At 37.9% G+C, this 17809-nt stretch overlaps 1 protein-coding gene across 4 annotated transcripts in view; it reads right to left on the bottom strand.

Annotated features, from left to right (window-relative positions):
- Positions 1-17809, bottom strand: part of LOC125237370 (protein transport protein Sec24C-like) — a 42338-nt gene that overhangs the window by 1481 nt on the left and 23048 nt on the right. For 2 of the 4 annotated variants that reach the window (XM_048144378.1, XM_048144379.1), the window contains 8 exons: positions 16757-16904; positions 15291-15451; positions 13976-14144; positions 11507-11719; positions 9905-10099; positions 7298-7483; positions 5797-5990; positions 479-611 (listed from right to left, as the gene is read on the bottom strand). In XM_048144378.1, the coding sequence (XP_048000335.1) occupies positions 479-611; positions 5797-5990; positions 7298-7483; positions 9905-10099; positions 11507-11719; positions 13976-14144; positions 15291-15451; positions 16757-16904 (1399 nt within the window). Of the gene's footprint in view, positions 1-12; positions 612-3963; positions 4105-5796; positions 5991-7297; positions 7484-9904; positions 10100-11506; positions 11720-13975; positions 14145-15290; positions 15452-16756; positions 16905-17809 lie in introns of those variants that run through there. The other 2 variants (XM_048144381.1, XM_048144380.1) reach the window with 2 other exon arrangements.

Here is a 17809-nt window from a genome sequence, read left to right as displayed (position 1 = left end):
GATGTGGCAGAAGAAATCTACGTAGGAGGATGAGTCGTCCACGACGCGGTCCCCGACCAGAAGGTGCAGGAGGACGGTCTCCAGCCTTGTCGTGTTGGCGCATCACGGTTATAGGTTAATAACATTAACCTAGCGCTGACAATCTGTAGGTTAACACAGTAACCTTACGATCATAAATAGTAGGTTAACACAGCTAACCTAACGGTGACAAATTATAGTTTAACACCGCTAGTCTAACGGTGACAAATATGTTGTAATAGGGCCTACCGCCTAACGGTGACAAACCCACCGTATTACGCGCTATTATGCGCGTTAAGGCCTGATTTAGACGGCGTGCGAACTCGCATGCGATTTTAGTTACATTGCGGGCTGTGGAGGTTAAATACATTCAGCACATCCATCAAATACCGCAATGTAGTAAAACTCGTATGCGAGTTATCGTACCGTCTAAATGGACTCTAATAGTACAAATGCTATAGCAAAGCCCTGATCTCCTTGTGGATGTGGCAGAGGAAGTCTACGTAGGAGGACGAGCCATCCACGCCGCGGTCCTCCACTAGGAAGTGGCGGAGGACGGTCTCAAGCTTGTCGTGTTGGCGCATCAGGGTTAACTGCAACAAAATAAGAAATGTTAGCTTTCAAAGACGAAATGGAGTCAGATGGGCCATAGATTCACACTAGAGATGGGCCGAATATTCGGTAAATATTCGGTATTCGGCATATTCGGCAAGTTTTTCAATGTTCGTATTCGGCCGAATAGTTCGGTTATATTGCCGAATATTTACCGAATAAACAAAGTAAGTAAATAGCGTAAATTGTTTCGTAATTCTTGGGATAATGACATCCTATTTCAGGATTCTAAGGACCAAAGGGGTTAAAAATGCGTTAAATATAGTACCTACAATAATTATGTAAAAAAGTAAAAATAACGTAGCTTAAGAAACAAAAATCTAAATTTTCTTATGCACTAAATTATAGGAACATTAAGAGCCTAGTTAGTACCCATTACCAATCATTGAAAAGTTTTTAACTCTAAGCCAGGATTTAAAATATAGTGGAACCGAATATTCGGCCGAATGTTCGGTTCGGTACCAGCTGAACCGAATGTTCGGCCGAATATTCGTATTCGGCAAAGTCTGTATTCGGCCCATCTCTAATTCACACTATACTAAAGCTCAGAAATATAATATGACTAGTTGACTACGCGCCATGTAGCGGAATCTGATTAGAACTATTTTTTTACATCACCCTATGCATCAGAATAACAGCGCCCTCTTGACAATAGTCATATCCTCGTAACGCCCACCATACAAAAGTTTTCCAAAGGGATTTTGATTCTAGGTGTACTTGAAATTGAGTTGAGTTTCATTTGTTCGAAAAATTGTAGAAACATAAGAAATTCTATTTTATTCGTTTACATGAAAGTAGAAATTCCATTGCAACCAAATGTACATCTGATTGTACATTGGGCGGCAAGAGGCTATATTTTTAGGCTTCAAATGTAATTCTGTGAGTCTAGTGAAAAAGGGTATAACTCAAATTGACTCTGTGAAAAAGGTCACAAGTCCGAGGTGGGGCTTTTTCGAGTCAATTTGTTATACCCTTTTTCACTAGACCCACAGAATTAGAATATCGGTTGACGATATCGTAAAGTAAAAATGTATAACCTATATGTAACCTGTATCTGCTAGTAGCAGATACAGGTTTCTTTTGCTTATCGCTCCTAAGTATAATAATAATAATAAAGAACTTATAATATGGATTTAAATAAACAAAATTATACGGGGTTGGGTTCCATTTGCAATTTTAACTCTTAAATGCATAGTTATGTATATATGCATCATGCATCTTTGACTCTATTGATAGGTTACGGTGACCGCTTTACATCAGGCGGGCCGTATGCTTGTTTGCCACCGACGTAGTATTAAAAAAAATGTCAAAATTCAAATTTGAATAAATCTTTGTTAAGGTCATGCATTTAAGGGTTAAATAAGTTAACGGTTTTCGAGCCTTGTCGGCGGTGTTTCATATAATGTCTTTATAGGTAGATATTAGTTAGATTTAGTTCACATAAAATGACAATGTAACCAAAATGAATGACAATTTGAGCTGATGTATATGTAAATGTTAAATGTGTTAAGACAAAAAGTAGCAGAAAATACAAAACAATGTCAATTATGTTTGTAATTTCTTACACACGTTACGTTCAAAATACAGAAAAACTGGAAACAAACTGCGAAAATATAAAACTCAAAAAACAATCCATTTCTGAAAACCTATACCAGCGAAAACAACAGGAAAACCTAAAAACAACAAAGCATGTAAGCAGAACTCTTTATATACTATTATTACCATTCACGACGATAGGCGTTCTTGGCGTCAGGACTAGAATTACTGCGGCTTTCTATAATACTTACCGTAACTGTTGTTATCTCGTTCCAATGTTAAAAGCTGTCCCTTTCCCTCCAACATATAAAAATCCATCCCTTTTCAAATCACACGTGTTACCGCTGCCTTTAAAAGCCCCAAAAACAATAGCTTGTAGAAGTATCATCACAGTTATAAGATAAATAAGCATGGGAACTATGGGTAGTATGGGTGCCAAAATTAATAATAGTAAAGAGGATCGAGTATTATAGAGAGATACTGTCAAAGTAAAATGTGTAATCATAGTGCATAGACTGCCATCTCTCGACACAAGCTTAAAACTTTTGAATCTCAGTTCTGACAATAAATTTAGCAAATTTATTGTTAGCTTGATATGTGTTAAAATGTCAAATATTAATATTAGCGCCATCTAGCCGAGGGTTCCCCAAAGGTGTAACGCCATCTAGGCCACCGTACCTTTTTCTCTAGGGCTTTGAGGTACATTTTTTTCTTAGACTTTATCCGTCTATACGAAGTTACATATGTCTTTGATATTATCTACCGATATTTAAGTTTAAGCAAGGATGTCATTAAATGTTGCCCCAAAAATGTCAAATCGCGGATTGTCACTGTTTAAAACATTTATACATACATACATATAATCACGCCTGTATCCCATAAAGGGGTAGGCAGAGCACATGAACTACAAAATTTCAGTGCAACTCTTGGCAAAAAGGGGTTGAAAGAAATCCAAATTGTGACATTGCAGTGACAGGTTGCCAGCCTCTCGCCTACGCCACAATTTAACCCATATCCCACAGTCGACATCTACGCAAAGACCTTTACAAGGGACAGCGCAATCACATTTTTTGTCACACTAAGTTGAACCTTATCACTGAGACAGAAAGGTGATCGTATCAGACTAGCGAAAACGGTCCACATGAGAGGGCATTGTTTGGGCTGGTGTCCCTCTCGCACGTGTGGCCAGTGTTATTGAGGTTACCATAGTAGTAGTATGTTTATCTGTATATTACCTGACTTTATAACTTCTTATATTATTTTAGTGTTATAGTCAAACTAGGGTTCCGTTATATTTTAAAGAATTGGCAAATAATTATAATGTAATTATTTTGAAACCAATAAATCAAAGATTTGTATAATTAAAACATACCTACAATTGGGTATTAGTAGATTTGGTAGTAACTTTGAAAATTGACTGGTCTCCCCAATTTATGACAGTGATGACGTCACTGAATAAATGTTGACATTGTCAGTAAGTGCGAGATGACACCAGCCCAAACAATGCCCTCTCATGTAGACACACTTTTTGAGCTAACTACTCATTCTGGCTTAACTATGATTCTGTGCTTCTACGACACCCACGGGAAGAAAGGGGGTGGTGAAATTCTTAACCCGTCACCACACGGGAAACCGTTATAAATGTTATAATACTAAGGTTTAAGGTTTAAGATCATTTAATCTCATTAAGAATTTTACAATTCACTTATACGAGATAAAACATTAATAACTTAAAATATTGTTATGATTATGAGTGCAGTGCATAATACTTCCACAAGCCCCGAAAACTCGACATACTGTCTAAATGAGGTCTTTAACGCGGCGATGCGTCTCCATCAGCAGTTCCAAATACGACGCTGAGCCATCCAGACCTCGGTCCTCGGCTAGCTGGCGACGGAACATGGCCTCTCGCTTGTCGTATTGGTGAAGGATCTCCAACTAGTGCGGGAAAATTAGCATGCTGTGCGTAAAGCCAGGAAATGTAGGGCAAAAGTATAGAAAAGTTGAGTATCATGCGACATGCTACGGTACTAATTGTAAGAATGCGAGTTGTGATTAAACCATAGAGGAATAAATAAGGGATGAGTTGTAACTCCCATCATCATCATCATCATTTCAGCCATTAATCGCCCACTGCTGAGCATAGGCCTCCCTTCGTGTACGCCACTTATCCCGGTCCTGGGCTAATCTCATCCAGAAGTGCCCCGCAGTTTTTCGAATGTCGTCCGCCCAACGAGACAACGGATGCCAGGCGCTTCTTACATCCGATAGCGGCCACCATTCGGTCAACATTTTAGTCCACCTGCCATCACTCTGCCTGGCAACATGTAACTCCATACATCAGTAAATGCGGGTTATTTGTATAGGCATAGTTAAGTGACATCTAGCGACAATCACACGTCAAATAGCGTGAATTATCAGTACCACTACTCGATACTAGGTGGCAGCTGTGTGTTGTCTGCCAAAAAATAATATTAGAATAGTTTACAACTTCTGATGAACTACTGATTAATTGTTATATTAGCTAAAAATTGTGAGCATTAGACTTTTCGTTCGTCGCGACATATATCGACAAGTAGCAGTACTGATAATTTAAGTTGACGAGTGATTGTCGCTAGATGTCACTTAACTATGCCTATACAAATAACCCACATTTACTGATGTATGGAATTACAACTCTTCCCTTAATTATTCCTCTATGGATTAAACCGAAGTTTTCACAGCTATAAATAAATAAATAAATAAAATAAATAAATATTATAGGACATTCTTACACAGATTGACTGAGGCCCACGGTAAGCTCAATAAGGCTTGTGTTGCAGGTACTCAGACAACGATATATATAATATATAAATACTTATATACATAGAAAACATCCATGACTCAGGAACAAATATCTGTGCTCATCACACAAATAAATGCCCTCACCGGAATTCGAACCCAGGACCGCGGCGTAGCAGGCAGGGTCACTACCGACTGCGCCAGACCGGTCGTCCTATAGCTATAATAGGTGTTGATTTTCGGCTATTTGGCGACGAAATAGCGCCTCTCTGTTGTCGTATTGGTGAAAGATCTCCAACTAGTATGGGAAAATCAGTTATCCAGGAAATAGAAGAAAAATGGTAAGTAAAAAGTTTAAGGTGTCATGCGAGATGCTAAGGTGCTATATAAGTAAGGTGTAAGTCGTGCAATAATGATATTTTTCTACAAAACAAAAGTGCTTCTACCTTTATTTGCGACATTCGACTGTGAAAAGTACCTTGTGTTTGTAGAATCTTCAAAATCAAATAGGCGAGACGACTAAAAAAACTAATTAGTCCGTCAGTTAGATTATCAAAGAATTTTAGACACGTATTTTTTCTTTTTTCTCGTAAACGAAAAATGACGACGGTACAGTGCGTTGAAGTTTCGCGTGACGTCACGCCTAGGTACAATTTTTACTTAGAAGTGACGTCACAAGACCCCACTCCGGAAGTTTGATGCTCTATATCTTGTATTTTTTCATTAATTAGAAAAAGCGAAAAATATGTGTATCAGTAGTATTGGACGATCTAACTGACGGACTAAACATAATGCAATTTTTTTATGTAGTCGTCATCCCTATTGTGAGATAGTCTATCAACGACTTACCCTCATAGCCTTTCTTCTCGCCCTAATCGCATCTTCTAGAACTCCCCTCACAGCCACGCTAAGCGGGTTGTCCAACTCAGGTAGCGTGCACACTCGCGTGTCTATTTGTTGAGGGGACGCGGCGTCGAATACGTCGCGCACGAAGTCGAGCGGAGCTTGCGAGCCCACCCAGATTAACATGTGGACGCCGTTTTCTGAAATGGAAAAAAAAATTCAGTGCCAACAAAAGCAAAGGAAGAGTAGTAACTCCATACATCAGTAAATGCGGGTTATTTGTATAGGCATAGTCAAGTGACATCTAGCGACAATCAAATAGCGTAAATTATCAGTACTGCTACTTGTCAATAGATGTCGCGACGAACGAAAAGTCTAATGCTCACCAATTTTTAGCTAATATTACACTATTGTAATTAATCAGTATTCTGTTTTCAATTCCTTCTGCTTGTATACCGTTCTAATATTATTTTTTTGGCAGACGAGACACAGTTGCCACCTAGTATCGAGTAGTGGTACTGATAATTCACGCTATTTGACGCGTGATTAACCCGCATTTATTGATGTATTGTCAACTCTTCTCCTACTTATTTCTTTTTGGTGCCAATGAAGACATGTTGCGCGCTCAGTATGTCGACTTTATAGCCGTAGGCTCTCAGTGTATGTCGACCTTTGGCCGACTTTATAGAGTGCAGTAGTCGTATCATAGTCGTGTTTTTGTCACATGTCATATTTGCACTTACATACTTGTTAGAACGAAATAGGTATTGGTGACAAATTCCGACTTTGTAGTGTTCAGGGTGCCGTAAACGCCAGTGTATATCATCAGACTTTGCCCAAATTTATTAGGCGCCAGTGCCAATGTATGCGCCCGATATTATAATGTCGCTCTGACAATATCGCTCAATTTGCCGTACAAACTTATCGACGACACGATGTCGTCATGCTAAAAACTACATTCATTTAATATTGAGTGTTTGTTATTGTCCCGGATTTGTAAGTTCACATTTTTGACACATTTGTTTTGAAGTATGTTGCGATGTGGCTAAGACGTATCGTTTGCCAAATCTAACGATTAATTTCGAATTGGTTGAATCGATTAGGCCCTATGTACAAGGAGGCGCTTAAACAAATATACGATTGCTATCAACTTAATGAAATGTCATTTGAATCGAAATGACAGACTCTGCCACAGCACTAGTTTAAAAACAAAAATGAATGATAAATGATATAATAAGTAAATGCTGCGTGATAAATTAATATCGTAAAATACTCACTAACGAAGACCCGTAAAAATGTAACATGTGTTAGATTATGTTTAAAGTAAGCGAAATATTGTTTTTAAGTACTTGATTTTTTTAAATATTATTACAGGATTTTATTTAAAATTTCATTAGGTTGCGCGAGTTTACGTTTTGTGGACGCTGTCATGTGTCAAAAAGAGGTTCTTACAGCTCTGGGACAATAGTGTTTAGCAGCCTGTTAATGGACGGATGGAGTGACTCACCTAACAAATACACCCCCTGGTCGGTCATCTTATCCATGGAAGCCCTAAGCGGCTGTAGCGAAGGCTCCTCAGCTAAACGATGCAGCGGCAACAGACGCGGGTATGTGTACACGACGGAGGTTGACACGTCTGCCGTTAGCGTGCGGTAGATCGCGCACGACTTGTCATCGCAGGTTATGTCTGTGCCTGGAAAAAATACAAGAATTGAGCATTTCTTTTTTTTTCGCCACTTTTATGAAGTTTGATATTTAAAAAAAATGCTATTTCTACTCAGAATTACTAGCTTTTTCAATCCTAGTAGTTAAAAAAATGTCCCATACGATTTTTTCTAATTTTATTACCATTTTCCGTTACATGTTGTATGGGGTAACAAAAGAGGAAAGTAACAAAAATGTATGGAAATTCTGGGACACTTTTTGTCTCCCAGTGAGATTGAAAGTACTCATGATTGTGAGTACAATTGACCTAAAATTCCTTAAAACAATCAAAATTTTTTTATTGGCAAAAAAAAAGAATTGCTCAATTACGTATGCAACGTAATGGAAATAATGCTGTCAATTTTGAGGATTAATGTCGCAGTAAGATAGATAAAGCCGTTATATAGTTATAACCCTAGGAATATAATTATACGTCGTAACATAAATAAATAAATAAATAAATATTATAGGACATTCTTACACAGACTGACTGAGGCCCACGGTAAGCTCAAGAAGGCTTGTGTTGTGGGTACTCAGACAACGATATATATAATATATAAATACATATATACATAGAAAACATCCATGACTCGGGAACAAATATCTGTGCTCATCACACAAATAAATGCCCTTACCGGGATTCGAACCCGGGACCGCGGCGTAGCAGGCAGGGTCACTACCGACTGCGCCAGACCGGTCGTCAAAACGTTACACAGTTAAACGAACCGAAACATAGTTAAACGAAAGCGATTAATTGCTATCTTACTAGGAATATAACTATAATACGTTACTAGTTTAGTCATATAGTTATATGACTGGATTCAGTTTAGTGAAATGATTGTAGGCAGGAGTGCGGCGGTGCGGCGGAGGTATAGTTATAAATAAATTAGGAATATAATTATAAATAAATAAATATTATAGGACATTCCTACACAGATTGACTGAGCCCCACGGTAAGCTCAAGAGGCTTGTACTGATAAAACTAATATATAAGAACGATATCACAGAAAAAGTGGCGAAAATTCAATAAATAATTATGCACGAAAACGCAACCGTGACGTGAACGACAACTGATGCCGAACGACTGCCTTGTGGTAGCGGGTAATCCCCCGCCCCCGTCTCCACTGTACCCCCGCACTACACTGCTACAATTATACTACTGAACTTAATCCAGTAATATAACTATATTACTTAACTAGAGACGTATTATAATTATATCCCTAGCTAGACTAAGTTTAATCCAGTTATATAATTATATAACTAAACTATTTAGTAACGTATTATAATTATATTCCTAGTAAGATGGTAAGGAATCGCTTTCATTTAGCTATGTTACGCGCATAAATTATATACCTAGGGTTATAACTATACCTCCGCCGCACCGCCGCACTCCTGCCTACAATCATTTCACTAAACTGAATCCAGTCATATAACTATATGACTAAACTAGTAACGTATTATAGTTACATTCCTAGTAAGATAGCAATTAATCGCTTTCGTTTAACTATGTTACGACGTATAATTATATTCCTAGGGTTATAACTATATAACGGCTTTATCTATCTTACTGCGACATATACATCACTATGCATTTAAGGGTTAAACGGCAAGACGTGGACAAAACTTTCGTTTATGGCATAGGTACTGGTTCCACCGAAAGTAAGTAAGCGATGAGCTATCGACGCGATAATAGCGTGAGCGAATTATAGTTCTCAAAACTCAAAAATATCTTTATTCATGTATTTGAGAAACCTTGGTTACTGACAAGGTATTAGGCCTTACAGCAGCGGCTGGTCCATACAAGCCGATTCCCACCGGCTTGCCTAAATTGATTACTAGTACAGTACCATAATGTTAAGGTAGGCTTCTTTTTGTTCAGTGTTGCCTAGCAGAAATTTTCACCAACCGCCACTGATGCCTTATGGCATTATAGTATGAGGACGTATTTCTTACCGGTTATTATCTTACCGGTACTTTAAGCGTCCGATCATAATGTACAACTTTAGTAGGTTTATCCTGGATATTTCAAGAGTAAATCGTCATATGGCAGTATAATCTGGGGTAAAAAACGAGTTTTTTTTTAAAATCCTACCTGCTCCTAGCGCGTCCGATCTTAGCGCACAGTTAGTATACAGCGGTAACAGCTTCATACTCTCTGGGAGAACTAATAGACCAGCACTGTCTCCTATAAGCCTCAGGCGATTTCGCAAGGTTTACTCTGGTTACTTACAAGGTATCATGATGTATGGTATCATAGTCTGGGGACATTTTTCTATATTTTTACCTGTATTTTAGCTTCCGATGATTAAGTGAGGTACTAAAGGAGCTTAATGCTGGATATTTCAAAGGAAAATAGGCGTATGGCATTATATTATAGGGAAAAATTACAGATTTGTTTATAGTATCTTACCTGCTCCTAACGCGTCTGATCTCAATACACAGCTGGTGTATAGTGGCAATAACTTCATGCTCTCAGGGAGAACTAATTGACCAGCACTAGACGGTGAAGCGCAGTGTCTCCTATAAGCCGCGAGTGATTTCGCGCAGCGCGCGGCGAGGCCTTCGCGGATTTGACGCGGGGTGTGCTCTCTGAGCGCCCAGACGGCTGTAAAAAAAATTAAGGTAAATACGAGAAAAGGTTGACAATAGGCGAGACGACTAAAAAAACTAATTAGTCCGTCAGTTAGATTATCAAAGAATTTTAGACACGTATTTTTTTCTTTTTTGCCCGTGTGGTGACGGGTTAAGAATTTCACCACCCCCTTTCTTCTCGTGGGTGTCGTAGAAGGCGACTGTGGGATATGGGTTAAATTGTGGCGTAGGCGAGAGGCTGGCAACCTGTCACTGCAATGTCACAGTTTCGTTTTCTTTCAACCCCTTATTTGCCAAGAGTGGCACTGAAACCTGAGTAGTTTCATGTGCTCTGCCTACCCCTTCATGTCATGGGACACAGGCGTGATTGTATGTTGTATTTTTTTCTCGTAAACGAAAAATGACGACGGTACAGTGCGTTGAAATTTCGCGTGACGTCACGCCTAAGTACAATTTTTACTTAGAAGTGACGTCACAAGCCCCCACTCTGGAACTTTGATGCTCTATATCTTAGTATTTTTTTATTAATTAGAAAAAGCGAAAAATATGTGTTCAGTATTTTTGGACGATCTAACTGACGGACTAAACAGAATGCTACATTTTTTTATGTAGTCGTCATCCCTATTATTACTTGTACAGTCAACCAATTAGAATCCTAGGCCACTCTAGAACCCTGTCGTATTGACACCGTGCTTTATTTGCTATAGAAGTCAGTTTGACTTTTACTGTGAAAGGGTTCTACAGTGGCCTATGCTTCAGATTGGTTGATTGTACAAGTAGCAAGAAATACCGAATAAATTTTAGTGGTGACTGAAAAGATCATCGGATCGACAAAAAAAGCATTATTATTTCAGTAGACTGCTAAACATTATGATGTGAATTGAAGTGAAATATGAATGATGTTTGCCAAACTAAGGTTAGATTTAATTTCAAACCTGCTGCTAGAAAAATAAAAAAAGATAACAAAAATAAAAATCTTAAAAATCTTTTAGTAATATACAGCTGCTTAGTAGTTTAGCCATCTTTGATTTTTGCGTTTGAAATCCTTCCGACATCCGATATCGGATCGGATAATGTGAAAATGCACTAACTGTGGCGCCGCTCCTAAGGCCAAGTTCAGTACTAGTACTGTTGTTTGACCACTTTGTTGAGTGTACACATAGAACAGTTTGTCTCTTTCTAACCCTATCTAGTCAAAAGAGACAGAAATATTTATGAAACTTACCTTGTTTAGTAAGGAAATTGAGCGTCGTATCTAACTCCATACTTCTATAAGACATCAGCTAACTGTGGCGCCGCTTCTAAGGCCAGATTCAGTACTCTTAGCCCTCTCTGACTGCTCCTGTGTGTGTATAGCAGGACAGCCTATCTCCTTCTAGCCCTATCTAGCCAAAAGAGACAGACAAAACCAAATATTTACCTTGCTTAGTGAGGAAGTTGAGCGTCGTATCTAACTCCATACTTCTATAGACATCAGCTAACTGCGGCGCCGCTCCTAAGGCCAAGTTCAGTACTCTAAGCCTTCTCTGACCGCTCCTGTGAGTGTATAGTAGGGCGGCTTGTATGTATACACCGTCCTCGCCTGTTAGCTTGTCGTCGTGTTTGATTTCTACGCCGATTGCCTTGTCAGCGTCTGAAAATAACAGGAAAATGAGTTTCGTGGAAAAGATTTTCCGAAATAAATTTGTCTATGGCAATTGGGAATGAATTCAAAGAAGAGCAAACGTTTTTTTTAAGAGTTGGAAATGATTAGCGGTTATTGTCCCGGAGCTGTAAGTTCACATTTTTGACACATGACAGCGTCCACAAAACGTAAACTCGCGCGATCTAATGAAATTTTAAATAAAATCCTATAATCATATTTATAAAATCAAGTACTTAAAAACAATATATCGCTTACTTTAAAACATAATCTAACACATATTACATTTTTGCGGATCTCTGTTAGTGAGTACTCTTGGTACATAGGCCCTAATCGATTCAACCAATTAAATAATCGCTAGCTGTGGCAAACGATACGTCTTAGCCACATCATAACATACTTCAAAACAAATGTGTCAAAAATGTGAATTTACAGCTCAGGCACAATAGTTCGGCTGCCCTACGCAGAAATCAAGTATCTCAAAATTTTCCAAAAAATGGTTTTTTACATCATTCGATTCATTTTTTCAAAATACGTCTTTCAGTATTTTTTTGAAATTTTTATAATGTATATTTTTCAAAATACAGAACTTTAAAAAATTCAAGTATCTTTTTTTAACGGGGTATTCTACGCTAAAGTCAAGTATCTACCCTATTTCTATCTTGAAATCGAGTATCTTACGAAAGATACTTGCAATTCATATTAGATGGCTAAGTTACTTGACTTCAGAGTTGAAATATTGATACTGATTGCGAAGTTACTTGACTTCAGCGTAGAAATATTGATATTGATTGTGAAGTTACTTGACTTCAGCGTAGAACTATTGATATTGATTGTGAAGTTACTTGACTTCGGCGTCTATCATTATGTTATGATGTCAAAAGCTTGTAATTGCTTATACATGTATTAACTTGGGTTTTCAGGTAGAAATTACCTTAGTATTAAAACAACCAGATGTAAACAGTAAAAGCACGAGGATCTTGTCTTATTTAATATGAAACTTATTTTATCCAAAATACGAAAATACATATAAGGATCATACTTACATAATTATTGCATGTTGTTTAGTTGATCAATAGGCTACTTGCCTCCTAAACAAATCAGCTTCGTTTTAAGAACTGTCAAAACGAATTTGATCGGCTTGCTAATATGGAATTTATATGAAATTGAATTGAGTGACGTCACGGTCAACTCAGTTACTTTATATATTTCTAGTTTCTACCTGACTTATTAAGTAGAAATTGGATTTAAAAATAACTGCTGTCCATGTTTTCCCATACTTATTTGCTCATAATGCTTTATTTTGTACATGGTACAAAATATTTTATTTTAACTACAGTTCCCTATTATTATAATTAAGGAAGACTATAGGTAACTTTCATTATTTTTTTCTGTCTTCGAGTATTTAGGCACCTACCTACTGTACTTAATTAATATTGTGCGTTCCACGGGAAATCCCTTTCGAGGATTTTTTTATTATTTAAATAGTCTCTTACAACGTGAGTAATTGGTTAAGTTTAATGAGTATTTTTGAACTCTTCGTGACAGAAAAACCTCTTAAACCCATAATCTTAAGACAACTTGCATTCAAACACAACTAGAGCTTCTTTTCCGTGGATTACTCCAATATTGCATTTATATTAAAAACTAATTTACACAAGCATGACATACACTACATTGAAGGCATCTATCTAAAATGTATACATTGTAAACATATACTAGCGCTCCGCCCCGGCTGCGCACGGGGCTGTCATAAAAATGGTTATAGTAATTTATCCTGAAAAGATAAACATATGCTATTACGGACTTTTTTGTATGTCTATGAAAGATACACAATTTCGCCATACATTGTTTTAATATATCTCAAACAGTTTGGGCAGCGTTTTCGATTAAAGCTCTCAGCCAGCAGAATTTTGACCGACTTGATTAGCAAAAATTGACGTATTTCAACCAATTCAAACAAGATCTCAACAAATTATATACCAAAACCTTTCCCAAGAATCATTATATTCATTGGTGAAAACCGCATGAAAATCCGTTCTGTAGTTTGTGTTTTAGATACAGTAAAAAATAACAAGCATACCAAAACTAAATGAAAACAGTTCAAGAAATTTGACATTTTTATTTCTTGTTGAAACTTCAGCAAATTTCCAAAATTTCTGGAAACTTTTCGCATTTGACACACTTTTTTATCCGTTTTCTGTCTGTCTTCCATTATTCTAAGAATTAAAATAGTGTACTACGTACCAATAGCAGCTAACTCGACGTCAGTAGTATTGGACATGAAGAAGTGTCCATAGAAGTCCGTAGCGCGGACGCCGGTAGATGTGCGCACACGCATCACGGCGTCGTGTGCCGTCGGACGGGACACTACGCGGATCACGTCTGACACTATCCTGGGCCCGTCTAAATCCGCCTGTGGACAAAATAATTAAAATTTTGTAAAAACCCCCGACCGCGACATAGTAGACCGATTTTGATAAAACATGGCTAAGAACACAAATCAGACAAAAAAAAACTAAATCTAAATCGGTTCATCCGTTCGGGAGCTACGATGCCACAGACAGACACACACACAGACAGACAAACAGACAGACAGACAAACAGACAGACAGACAGACGGACAGACACGTCAAACTTATAACACTCCGTCGTTTTTGCGTCGGGGGTTAATGATTGCCTTTAAAACTAGACAATCCATACTAATATTATAAATGGGAAAGTGTGTGTGTCTGTTTGTTTGTCCGTCTTTCACGGCAACGGAGCGACGAATTGACGTGATTTTTTAAGTGGAGATAGTTAAAGGGATGGATAGTGACATAGGCTACTTTTTGTCAATTTTTGGCAATTTACACCACGAAATTGTAAAGCGAAAGAACACAATACATAACCAATTCCCGCCAGCTAACTTTCTTATTATTTTTTTAATTTTCAACATGTGATCAGAGTTTCACACGCTTGGTTTTCTGCCAAATCAAACATTTCGGAGTATTTTTGAACTATAATCGACATATATTTTATGTGATTTACTAAATTTTATGACAGAAATTACGGAATTTTAATAAATTGTAGCAAAAATTTTATAATATAACAAGTTTTGTCATCTACACAATTTTATTGCTCAGTAAAATTGTGCAATATTATGTTTTAACTGTTTGGCTGTTGAGACCGATTAAATAAATAAAATAAATAAATAAATATTATAGGACATTCTTACACAGATTGACTGAGTCCCACGGTAAGCTCAAGAAGGCTTGTGTTGCAGGTACTCAGACAACGATATATATATAATATACAAATACTCTAGAAAACATCCATGACTCAGGAACAAATATATGCGTTCATCACACAAATAAATGCCCTTACCGGGATTCGAACCCGGGACCACGGCGTAGCAGGCAGGGTCACTACGCGCTAGGCCAGACCGGTCGTCAAACCTCAGTCTTAGAGGAAAATTTTACTCTTATGCTGTACAGCATAAAATGCGATTTTATGTCGTCTACGCATGCCATAAAGGTGCACTTTTTGAGCATGAGAAGTGAAATATAATATTTTTTCTGACCTGGAAGTAAGTATACTTGTGTAGCTCTCCGCCAGTGAGTCTGGGCAGTTGTCCGATGGTAGCGCAGTCCACATACGCGTTGTTGCATATAAATAACTCGACAGCTACACCGGCTTGAGAGCAGAGCTGGCCTAACTCGTTGTAGGCTGTCGTTTGTGGCGCTAAAAGAAAAAAAAACACATTGTCAAAATGTTGGCAATCAAATATATGAAAGAAGCGCGTTCCTGGGCCTTTTTTTTTTCAATGTTTTCCACCCCACTTTTTTTGGATTTGAAAATCTTTATGTGGTTTCCACTCAAGAATCGCGAGCTTTATCAATTCTAATAGGAGAAAAAAAGTGTCCCAGGGTTTTTTTCCCATTCCGTTACCATTTTTTCATACATTTTGTATGGCGGTAATGGAATGGAGGGTTCGAAAAAATGTATGGAAATATTGGGACATTTTTTTTTCTCCTCCTAGGATCGTAAGACCTCGCGATTCTGAGTATTAATCACGTAAAAAATACCCATGTTACAAAAAAAGTGGGGTGGACAACTTTGAAAAAAATGGGCCTCCTACGCACACAGTCTAAGCTCGTGTAGGCGAACGCGTACCATGCTTGTATGAGTGAGGTCGCGTTTTTAACAGGCGGTAACTGTGAGGTAACCGAGAGCGGGTGGGCTGCACTTTCAGTGGGAAGCAGAGAGTGGCCATACTATACGATAGTACCTACTCTTTATTATAATGTGCTACAAATATCTTTAATTTGGACTATACATAACGATTTAACGATGGTCTGTGTCTGTGTCCTGTGAGTAAGAAAAAAGTAGGCACAAAAAGTCAAGCTATACAGCTATTCAAATCGGTCAGTATGGGAAAGTTTGAAACTATAAGACATACGAAGATCTGTTCCTAGGAACCATGACACCGATTTTAATAAAAAGAAAAACTGCATACACGCATTTGAAAAAGAAGCTGTTGAATACTCTAACGTTGGTCACTACGAATCAAACATCTACTAAAATAAATTAAATTATGTGAAAACAATTCATTTTATTCATTTTAAACATCATGTTTCGTAGAGACATTTACAGCTTAAGACCCTCACAATCGATATTTGAATAGAAAAAATGTAAGTTTTTTTAAACAACCGAGGTCGATTCCCCAGCTGGGTAGTTTTTTTTTTCAAATGTATCAATGCAGTTCTTTTTTTTATTAAAATCAGTGTCATGGTTCCTAGGAACAGATCTTCGTATGTCTTATAGTTTCAGACTTTCCCAAACTGTCACAAATCTCGGAATAGGCAAAATACAGTCCGCAATGATGAGCTTGTACAGTTGACTACAAAGACATATATCCACTTTTTCACCTTATTGCATTGTAATTAGGTGAAAAAAATGGATATAATTTGTCTCTTTGCAGTTGACGGTACCAAAAACATTTTTTTTACCTTATTAGTTTTTTTATGAAGCTTTTAAAACACTTACAAGTAATCTGTTTCTCCTTATCCGTGCCGAGTAGTTTCCGGTCCTCCCTGTTAATGAGTTTTCCCGGCGCGTTGTAGGATGGCAAACTTGTGTGGAACACCAGCAGTTGGCCCGACGTGTCGGCCGCTTTTAGCGCTTCGTAACCAGCCTGTAGAAAGATTGGGTAAAGTTGGAAATAGATAATGGGCAAAGTTATAAATACATGATGGGCAAAGTTGTAAATAAGAAGTTGATAAGTCATGGCACAGATTATTAATAAGTTACTAACGTAAGATCTCTCATCAGATCCCTCAGTTGCCCGCAAAAGGTTACTACGTAAAACTCAGAAGAATAGGCTATCATGCTGAGATTAGATTATTTCGTGACACTTTCTGCGCTTTCTTCTTCTTTTTTGTATTTGTTTATTCTATTGTGTGTATGAGTTTACGAACAAATGAATTAAAAATGGCAAATTTACCAGCAACATGGGCAAAGTTACATCCATACTAATATTATAAATGGGAAAATGTGTGTGTCTGTTTGTTTGTCCATCCTTCACGGCAAAACGGAGCGACGAATTGACGTGATTTTTAAGTGGAGATAGATGAGGGGAGGGAAAGTGACATAGGCTACTTTTTGTCTCTTTCTAATGCGAGCAAAGCCGCGAGCAAAAGCTAGTATTAAATAAAAATAAAACACGGTACTAGAAATTTCATAACTCCATAGGGAGAACGATTTTTCTTTAGTGTGCCAGTGTGATGAAAAAGCTAGTAAGGCCAACTTCACTGTCAGATTAAGACCGACGGGATTTTGTAGTTCTCACCACAGAATATATAATAGTACAAGTACAGAAGGCTCACTCCTTTGATGTTCACAAAACGCCGCCATTCTAAATTTTTACCTACATTAACAAACGGACCGCACGCGTGCAGACGACATTGAATTCTATTGCGCCGCGCCAAGGTCGTCGCCAGTGAATGGGCCGCGAACTCGCGGCCGCCGGCATGTACTTGTAGCGCGGTGAAAGGATCGCGGAGTGAGCCGCCCCTGTTTTCACTAAGATTTATGTCAGGA

The sequence above is a fragment of the Leguminivora glycinivorella genome, chromosome 21 (assembly GCF_023078275.1).
Source record: "Leguminivora glycinivorella isolate SPB_JAAS2020 chromosome 21, LegGlyc_1.1, whole genome shotgun sequence".
Taxonomy (NCBI): Eukaryota; Metazoa; Arthropoda; class Insecta; order Lepidoptera; family Tortricidae; genus Leguminivora; species Leguminivora glycinivorella.
The sequence above is the reverse complement of the archived record's forward strand: the minus strand, read 5'-3'. Positions and strand labels throughout refer to the sequence as shown.